Consider the following 10,498-nt stretch of genomic DNA (forward strand, 5'->3'; position numbering starts at 1 on the left):
GCACCCGCCTATAGGCACATATTACTAACGCGCTCTTTAAATAACAAACAAAAATAAATAAATAAATAATTTTTTTGGTCAAAGGTGGTTTTTGTTGGTCAAAGGTGCAGTCTATTTTAGTTGCCTCAAAATAGCAACGCGCCAGCTTTGCGCCTGAACACACCTCGTTTTCAGACCAGCATGCCCATGGGCGCACAAATGGGTGCAAATGCATTTGCTATTTAAACAATGTGGTGCGGGACATGAAAATGACAACTGCGTCGGGTTGAAACTAGCAAAAAACACTTGCGTCGCGCCTGGCGCCGCATTGCGCCAGGTATATGAAAGGGCCCCAAGTGTCTAAACTCAAAACACGGTTGGGCATCTTTAAAGGGCATCACAAATCTTGGTAGCTTTGTCAAATCCAATTTCTCCTTACAAGAACTCATAGGAGCAGTCTGGCAACACAGATTTCCTGCAGTCACTTTCCCTCCTAGAAATTGCATAAAACCATACAGTCAGATTAGAGCTTGCCGTTTTGAGAAACCCCTTGCCATTTTTGTGTGGAATTTGTCTGACGCTGAGATTAATACTAAACAGGCACTAGATCTACAGAAGTATGAGCGATAGTTACTCACGTTGCGAGTACAAAAGGATCTGGATCTCCAACAGTGCACAGGTGAAGAGCTGTAGCACGTTCTCCACACCTAGCAGCTCAAACACCTCCTGTAGGGGGAAGTCAAAGAGGGGCAGCTCAGCCGTGCTGGGTCTCTGGCACACCACAGGACCGTATACGCCCGAGAACTTCAAGGAACGCCCGACCGGCGGCAGCGGGACCTCGTAGAGGACGTTGTAGACGTAGCTCTCCAGCGGCAGCGGCGGGGGCTGAGGCGAGGTGACAGCCTGGTGCAGCTGTTCCAGAACCCTTCTGCAGGCCTGGGCGAAGGCCATGGGTGTGATCAGACAGATGCACTTGGACACATACAGTGTGTCTCGGCTGATGTCGTAGGAGTTGAAACGCTGCAGCCGAGACAAGGTGGGAGCAGCGTGCAGTTGTTGAGGGGTGGGACGGGTGTCTTCTGGACTGCGAGGTGTGGGTGGAGTGTGCAAGATGTCGTACTGTTCTGCATTGTGCATGTGGTAGAGCGTCTGCATGGCACTGCAGATCTGTTTGCTGGTCACCTCCTCGAAGAAGGTGAGGGCAAAGCCGTAGGTTCGGGAGCCGTCCTCTCTCGTGATAATGAAAGAGTGGAACTGGGGCTCGCGGATGTCTGTCTGGGTGCGGAAGGACAAGCCCTTTGGCATACAGAGCTGTGGGGGAAACAACAAAAAAGTATGAGGCTCATTAAAAAGATCTTCAACAAGTTCCCTTAATTTGAGCCACTCCGATAGACCTGATAGACCAATATAGCAGTGGTTCCCAACCATGTTCCTGGACGCTCCCCAAGACTGCACATTTAGTAGAGACTCCAAGACCTGAAATGGGTGCGTCAGACAAAGGAAACATGCAAAATGTGCACTGCTGGGAGGCCTATAGGAACATGTTTGGGAACCACTGCTATATAGCGCCCATGCATATTAAGTGACTTGTTTGGACAATTAACAGACATCTGGAGAGTGCAATATTTTCTGTTTTCAAACATTGAAAACAGTGTATTTTAGCATATTTATTACATTTCAAATGCTATCATTAACTCTTTCCCTGCATTGACAGAATTTTCTGACTTTTCGCATTTTCACTGTTATATGGTAGGAGGCGCTATTACACATCTTCTGAAATAGTATTGAATAGCCGGATCAAAACACAATGAAGAAGCAGCAAAAAGAGTGATCGCATATGTAAGTAGAAGATGCATATGCAAAATAACATGATCATCAAACATTAAACAGCATATAAATCAAAACTGCCCAACGTTACTGAATGAAATGTTGAGTCAGGAAGTGGTATCAGACCGCGCAAGCTTGGGGGTGTTGATGGAAGTATCTACTCCATCATTTTGATCATCATTCTGAATCCAATCCAGATGTAGTGTTTTACAACAAAGCCATTTTCTCAGCTTTTTGCTCAAAATGTTGCTCTTTTTATGAAACTTGCTTATATTCAAGTATTGATAAAAATGCATGAAGCTAGAAGAAAACGGTTTGTTTTGTTTAAAAGCACATGCTCTGTTCTTTCTTTTGACATATTGCATGTTCAGATATTCACACAATTAAATATTCTAGGGACCGTGAACATTTTGTGAAAATGATCAAAAATGCAGGTAGTGGCTGGCAACTTTTTTTTAGAAATGCTGACAGGGAAATAATTAAACAGTTAAATATATCATATATGATATATTTAAGTGATACATTGCAGGACGCTGTGCTATATTCTAAATATAGACTGGCAAAAGGGCGTTGTTAGGCATGACCCACAACACCACCTCAAGTGCCTTCCTGCTTTATGACAACTGGAGGGATTGGTGTGGATCTCAAAAATAATCACATTTTTGCAATTTTGAGGAATCAGGAATTGTCAGTCTGCTCTAAGAGCCGGTTTATGGATGTCTGCGTGATGCAATTTTCATCAGTAGCACAGTCTGCTGTTGTCCTGGCACAAAAAAACAGAGCTTCTGATATGAGTGCTTGAAAAAATATGATCCACTAGCTACATCTATCCATGCTCATGGTCAAAAATGCATATTTTGAAAGGCTTGCACGATTAGCGTGAGACAAGGTGCAACACAGAATATGAAGCATACCTGGGCCTTAAAGGGACAGTTCACCCAAAATTGAAAATGACCCCATGATTTACTAACCCTCAAGCCATTCTAGGTGTATATGACTTTCTTCTTTCAGACGAATGCACTCAGAATTACATTTAAAAATGTCCTGGCTCTTCCAAGCTTTATAATGGCAGTGAATGGGTGTTGAGATTTTAAAGTCCAATAAAGTGCATCCATCCATCATACAAAGTACTCCACATGGCCCCGGGGGGTTATTATGGATATTTTTCTTACACAAATGCATCGATTCGCTTCAGAATGAACCCCCCGGAGCCGTATGGAGAACTTTTTATGATGGATGGATGCACTTTTTGGACTTCAAAATAGGGATGCACCGATATGAACATTTTGGCCGATACCGATAACCGATAATTCTTTATTTTTGAAAGCCGATAACCGATATGTTGGCCGATAAATCTCAAAATCTCAACACCCATTCACTTCCATTATGAAGATTGGAAGAGCCAGGACATTTTTAAATATAACTACGATTGTATTCGTCTGAAAGAAGAATGTCATATATACCTAAGATGACTTGAGGGTGAGTAAATCATGGGGTAATTTTCATTTTTGGGTGAACTGTTGCTTTAAAGGTTGGAGTGGAATCGACAACTTGTTCATTCACTGATTAATTTAATGACTCTTTCTGCAAGTTACCTTATTTTTCCAGTATGTGGCAACCATTAAGTGTCTTTCTGAATATTATAGAGTGAGTCTTTGAATCATTCAATCAAAAGATTGGTTGACAGTTGTTCAATTTCAAATATTTTCAGTCCCATATAGTCCCTGACATGTACAATAGGTAGTTTAAAAGGTGTTTTGCATCAAAGCTATTATTATATTGCAAAACTATCGCAAATTTTCACTTTATTTGCTGGTGGCCACCCTGCTTTCTAAAAATTAGAACTAGTTTTTGAAAAGCCTATATTGGTAGACCTCTGTGTGTGTCACTCACCATGCCCACAGCATCCTGGTCAAAAGAGTTCCACTCCACATTTTCGGGATAGTGCGCTAGAACTTTAGATTTAAAAGTTCTCCGAAGTGGACTCTGCTCAAAATTCTCACCTGAGATTCGGACAGAAAGAGAAAAAGAAAGAGGAAAGAAAAATCTGGCTTATCTGGCAATCATCCTCAAACCTTCATGGCAATTCAAGAAAATCACATCACAAAAAAGTGATATTGGTGTATATCTTAACATTAAATATATATCACAATTTCTGGAAGAAGACATTTGTTTAGATAGTTGCGAAAAACATAAGAAAACAGAAATCAAACCCAGTCAAAGCCAAAAGTGCTAGAACAGTTGAAGCAGAAAAGTGTTGCAACGCGTGGAAAAGACGTGCCTCAAAAATCATTCCAAGTGAAGGAGTTACAGCCCACCAAGCGAACCTTGGCGAAAGTTCACCAAGCAGTGACTGACAAACAGTTTGGAGTGCTAATAAGTTGCTGCTGCTGAGAGAGGAAGAGGAAAAGGTGTTGAGGGGGGAAAGGGTGGGAAGACAGGTGATCCCACGCTACCCGACCACGCAGCCTTCTCACACATGAGCAAACAGCGGTGCTGTGAAAGAGGTGCATGGATATGTTAAAGGTTAGCGGGCACAGGCCAAGCTGTGGTTGATTGTGATACAAACAGGAGCATTGACTGCAGGAGTGGAGAGCATATTGGGGGATGGGGGGTGGTTACCTGCGTTTGCACTCGCCAAATTTCCTCTGCCAAGATCTCTGAATTTAGTAGCCTGTATATACTGGCATAAAGCTACACAAAAGATACAACAGTGCAATTAATCACTTACATAAGGAGGATGAGAAATCTTCACTTATTACTCATAGAAAAAACACCATTAAGGGCACTTCTTGAAGTCCATTATGGAGGACAAGGAGTGTTGCTTAAAAATTAAATGAAGGCATAAATTATCAATTTATTAATTACAAAATAAAGTAATATATATATCGTAGTTAATTGTCACAAAACAATAATAATAAATCAATAAATCACTTTTAAAATAATACATAAATATACATATAAAAGTATTTGATTTCATGTTTAAATCTTTGGTAAAATGTACAAACAATAAATCAATAAAAAGGAAAAAAAAAGTATTTGACATGGATTTCTTTAGCCATTTGCATGTTGCTTTTTAAATGCTTTCCAACACCATGTCAACCCAAAGAAACAGTCCACCCAAAATCCACCAACATATTTGATTAGAATTGTTTTGGACTGTTTTCGCTTATAAACGGTGCTTGAGCTGTGCATAATTCTCTCCTGATTCAGACGAGTCACATTTATCACTGAAGAAAGCAATATTATTGACTCGTAAGTTAGCCGGAAGCAACAGTTAATTGTTGGACTGGAGTGGTGTCATGAAAATGTCTTGAAACCCCTCCATTAAATTCCGTTGCATTCTGTCCATTGTTGCAGAGATGTTAACTCCCTTTCCTGGTCACAGATTCGGTTTTGAGAAGTTCTGCTTGCTGTCACACACATTAGACACAGCATGTTGAAACAACTGAGACTGAAGGCGGTGTGCGTGCACATGAATGTCACAAGTGTTTTCCTGTCCTCTGCTGCCCACACAGTAAAAACTGACTAATTTAAAGCTTTTCAGCTTCCATATCAGAGAAAGTGTAAGATATTTAACTGATCTGCCTCAGACAATGAACAATACAGTCTTGATGCAACAAGAACAGACTTGTCTCTGAGGGATATTTCCCTGAGGAATGTGTTCAGGTTTAAGCGGAGGGTAAGAACGTGTTTATTTGTCACCAATCTTTAGGGACGCCATGTGTTTGAAGAGTTAATGGATTCTTTGTGTGGCATTTAAAGGACAAGTAACAAATCAAACCCGGTGGTTTCACCAGTCTGGGATCACTACAGGGATAAGACCAGGAATGTGTGGAATTAACCAACACAAGCACTAGAGGCTGCTGGGCTGGTTTAAACACTGACAGTGTCAAGCTACAAGGAACCACCAGAGACAACATCACAATCATAATATGACAACATGCTGCAATATATAGCATGTTGCTAAATTATGGATTGTCTTTATTGATGTTTCTGATCTGTCTTTTTCCATGACAATCTTGTTCCCATGTAGGTTCTTGTTCTCTTTCCACTCAACTTCTTTATAATATGTGTAAAATATTGAAATATAAGACTAAGTTGAGAATAGGAATACAACTACTCATCCTTTTCCTGGATGAAATAATACATTCTTTTTATTCTTCATGACTTTACGAAAAACACTGGCATTAGTTGAGATTGACTGGCATATGTTGTGTAATATATAATATTATGAGGATGCTTTTAAGCTTCTGCTCTCCCTTCAATATAATTAAATCCAAAAGACCCAAACAAGATGTTTTTATGCTTAATGATACTGAGATTTGTGACATGTTTAATACATTTATTTATCTTTAAAACAATAATACTAGGATAATACATTATTATAATATGGTGAGACTAACATCTCATACAGCGTGACATGTATGCAATAACAACTGATGACAGATCACTAAATTATTCAAAATTTAATGCATATTTGAAGTGGTTATGGAGCCATTAAGAAATTTGGTAGGTTTTCATCCCTACTTGCGGTGCAATTAGTTACAATCCCAACCGTAATTTAATTCCAACCATATTAATAAATAAAAGTTATGCAACAATGCTTTTAATTTACCAATGGAAAAAAATACAAAATGTTAATGAAAAACAAAAAAGCTACATTTTATGGAACCACTCCTAAAGCATGTATGGACTTAAAATTTGTAGTATAATTTTTTTTAAATGGAAGGAAAATGGTTCAAGTAATATGGGGGGGGGGGGGGGGTTGGAGGATTATTGCAGAATTCCCATTTAGCTAATTTTTCAGAGTAAAAACATGCTGAAAATTTTGGAATTGTGGAAAAACCAATTTATTATTATTTATCAAAGACACCTGATGTCAACCACAAAATATTTTGTTTATATGCATTATGGAAGCAAATCTAACTCAGAATGTTAACCATATTAAGCCCATTATTATTTCACTTAGACAAATCCTTATATAAAAGGTACTGCAAGCAAATTGTGGTCACCAGTATCCATCTCCACATGAAACTTACAATATGAGTGATCATCTCATAATGATTCATGGGAAGGCCTTCCATGTTCTCTCTAATAACCTAAGCATGAATTCAGAGGCAGTGCCACACGCAGAGGCGGGCAGAGTGGAGAAAAGCAATCAGCTCTGATGAATGAAAAGACTTCGTCATGGTTCATCTGCCTTGTTAATTCTCTGCCAGCCCCTCACACATGATTTGTTTCGGTCATGGGACTGTCAGCACAAAAGGCCCGAGTTCAAGTGAGGATGAGCCAACAGCAATGAAGCCAATGAAAAACTAAACGCTCATCATTTTGTCGACAGCAAACAAGCATTAGATATTATGAACTGCAAACAGATCAATAAGGCCAAGGTGAGAAGCACCGCTGCTGTAAACAAACAAACAAACCAAACAGCAGTACTCAACTATAAGAGGCAAAGGGGGCCAGATTCAAACCACAACAAACAACAGGGCCCCAAATATATCCTCAATGTTTCTTAGTGGTTCAACCTTTCTATAAGTTTATTTCTATTTTTTTTATTTTTTATTATTATTTGTATTTGCTGCTGATTGGAGCCCATACACCATGATTTTATTTGTTATAAAACAGCTCTAAAATTTGATTCACAAAAAAGTGAGATATTATTCTGTTTGGAATTTTTTTCAAAAGTTGATTCCTCATGAAATGACCCCTGTAAAATGCTTTGGTACTTTCACAAAGAGCATCAGAGCCGTAAGAAACCATGATATGATGCAGAGGGGGAAAACACACTGTCTAATAAGGTGACAAGACGCTGTGGTTTTCGGAAAGGTCAGTGCTTTAGAAAACAAATCAGACCTTTTTTCTGACTGCATTTGGGAAAGAGCAGATAGATAACAAAACAACCACATTAAAATAAGTGGTTCAACAAACCACACCGTCCTATACAATGGAAACACCCGTGTTTTGGCTATTACAAACTACATTTGTTCGCATTTTTCTTTCTGCCCCATTGTAATTTAACCTACCTTACCAATATTTGATAAATACATGTTGAAGTGCATGAAATGGAAGTTCTCTTTTTCTTTTTGTGCCGTATATCTGAGTGAAACGGTTTCTTGTATTAAAAAAAATAATACATGTAGGAGAGGACTTGATTAGTTTCCACCAGGACTTGATCAGTGGATCACTGCGTTTGCTGACTGCTGCAATTTGATGCAATAGTGATTTCATTTATGTTTAATGATATTTACGGTGACTTTAAATATCCGAAAAAAATGCTTTTAATTTGATATAGGAAAAAGTTGGATTGTAAAAAAAAGGAAAAATTGATTATTTTTAGTACTCAAACCGTTTCTATGTTTCTATGAGGGAAGAGACAAAGCTTATCTTATAAAGTACTTGTGTAAGGTGGCTGAAAGCTTTGCATCTGGTGGCCAGAGAACAGCCAGAGGCTACAGGCCTGACGTGAATGCATGAGCTCTGTGAGGAGGAGAGCTCTTTAGTGACGCCCACTTCAGACAGGAAAGAACTAAATTAACCCTATAAAGCCTACTGTACCACATTTGACAGGCAAATTTCTAAGGCCTCTGAATTATCAGCTTGATCAAAACTTTGCTGAAAAACCTGTTGTACACAATCTATTATGGCTTCTGTTGTCTGATTGATACGTTACGCTTTTTTAGCAAGTAAAAGGCCTTTTAGTAACATTTTTTATACTGTAAAATCTCTAATGATTTTTATAAAGTAAATGTAAGAATACATTTTATTTTGTTAGTAATATTTCAAGATGAATACTTACTGGACTGAAGCAATTTCGGTTTACTTGATTATCCATACATACTTTTTTTGAATAATCATGTTAAAATGTACATATCATCAGACTTTTGAGGAATGTTCATCTCTCAATTATCATTGTACTGTATTGCATTATATGTTTTGCCCCACAATAAAAACTGCAGAGCTTTGATCATAAAACTTAAATAACATCTTTCTTGTTATACACTGCTATAAAGATCTGATTGATTTACAATCTGGTAAGAATTGCATCATATCAGCAACTGCACCAAATTGCATATTTTTGCTAGTTTTGGGCCTATGAATAAAATGTAGGTGTTCTTTCATCCTCAAGTATGAGCTCCATATTCTCATATAATACTATATGAGCCATAAAAGATGTATCAAATATGGTATTGAAAAAACACATATGCAAACTTTAACATTTTGTGTAAAGGATCAATAAACTGTTCCATTAATAAATAAATGAAAAAATATTTTTTTCAGGCTATTATTTGTCAGGGTTTACAGAGTTAATATTCCTAAACGAGCCCAGTAGCATGATTTTAACAGCATAGAGAGCTTTGACTATTAATCCACACAGCTGCAGGAAAATATTGAAAAGAAATACCCAAACCTGGGTATTTAAGAATGAGAAATTACAGATTGGTTATGCATTAGATGATCATTTGTGAAGTGAGGCATGAACGCCTCTGCTATTGAATAATTGGACTGGAGTTGATGTGATGACACAATGTTGATCCTTGCAGCGCGATGCCGTCAAATGAGTGTGGAGCCCAGACAGAGAGAGATAGTGGGTAGCCTACATCTATGTGTGAGCAAAGACAGGGGCACAAAGAGAGCAAATGAATTTCAGAGAAGAGGAGTAACAGATGGCAGATGACGTTTTCCTGTGAAAATTAACCCCCGCATATTTTAAAAGTTCACTAAGTCCAAACCAAACCCAAGCTGCCTCTTGTCTATTTCCCTTGATGTTTCATTGCTTTCTGCTCACTGTGCTCAAAATCTACTCATTTACCATTGAGTACCATCTACTCTACTTACCATTACTGTATGTAAGTTCAAGGTAACTTGCAATGTCTTGCAGATGTTTTTCTTAACCAATTCTCCTATTTTACTCACTGAAATATTGGCTTATTTTTTATTTCAACAAATGGAAACATTCAGTTACTTAAAGTTGTATCGTCTTATATTAGAAAATATAGAACAATTAGTGTCACTTTGGACACATTTACACTGTATGTCTTGATGCCCAATTCCGATTTGTTGACTTAGGGCTGGACAATAATTCAATATCAATATGTATCGCGATATAATTTTTTTCAATAACGGTGATATGATTTTTAAACACATCGTGATATAAATTTTGGCCATATCGTCCAGCCCTATGTTGACTATATCTTATTTTTTTGATGATCAGATTACATCTTCAATTAAAAGTGTCCCATGCCTGATATCTGCATTTACACTGTACACTTGGTAAAGCAACCCAAGGTTCTGACCAAATAACAGGTTTGCCACTTCCCGGGTCAAGGAAACAGTCCAACTACTAATCAAAACTAGACCAATCGCATCTTTTCCATGGTTTTCCCCGCTGTCAGAATCCCATTCCAGGGGAGATCCCTTTAACCCGCAAACTAAAAAACAACCTGCAGCAACAGTGTAAAAGTAGCCCAATTTTGCGCGAAAACCGCAGACTTGGCAACACTGCCCGGAAAAGCATCCAAAGCAAAATAATGCAGCGCATTAATTGTCAATTCAAATAACTGTCTATAAAAACGTGCATAACGTCCAAATTAACATATATAAATCAAATATAATTTTGTAAACTGCATAAACAATTATGAACAAAACAGCATCATGTGTTTATGCATTGCTTAGCCAAATACAAAGA

At 38.2% G+C, this 10,498-nt stretch overlaps 1 protein-coding gene across 4 annotated transcripts in view; it reads right to left on the reverse strand.

The window, feature by feature from the left end:
• Positions 1–10,498, reverse strand: part of LOC107694459 (DENN domain-containing protein 5A-like) — a 59,785-nt gene that overhangs the window by 39,273 nt on the left and 10,014 nt on the right. For 2 of the 4 annotated variants that reach the window (XM_016494152.1, XM_016494150.1), the window contains exons 2-4: positions 4,429–4,500; positions 3,700–3,809; positions 618–1,290 (exon numbers count right to left, since the gene is read on the reverse strand). The exons of 1 other annotated variant lie outside the window; for it this stretch is intronic. In XM_016494152.1, coding sequence (XP_016349638.1) covers positions 618–1,290; positions 3,700–3,809; positions 4,429–4,500 — 855 coding nt within the window. The remainder of the gene's footprint in view (positions 1–617; positions 1,291–3,699; positions 3,810–4,428; positions 4,501–10,498) is intronic. One more of the 4 variants, XM_016494151.1, reaches the window with a different exon arrangement.

This window comes from Sinocyclocheilus anshuiensis, unplaced genomic scaffold (genome assembly GCF_001515605.1).
Source record: "Sinocyclocheilus anshuiensis isolate Anshui unplaced genomic scaffold, SAMN03320099.WGS_v1.1 scaffold3099, whole genome shotgun sequence".
Classification (NCBI taxonomy): domain Eukaryota; kingdom Metazoa; phylum Chordata; class Actinopteri; order Cypriniformes; family Cyprinidae; genus Sinocyclocheilus; species Sinocyclocheilus anshuiensis.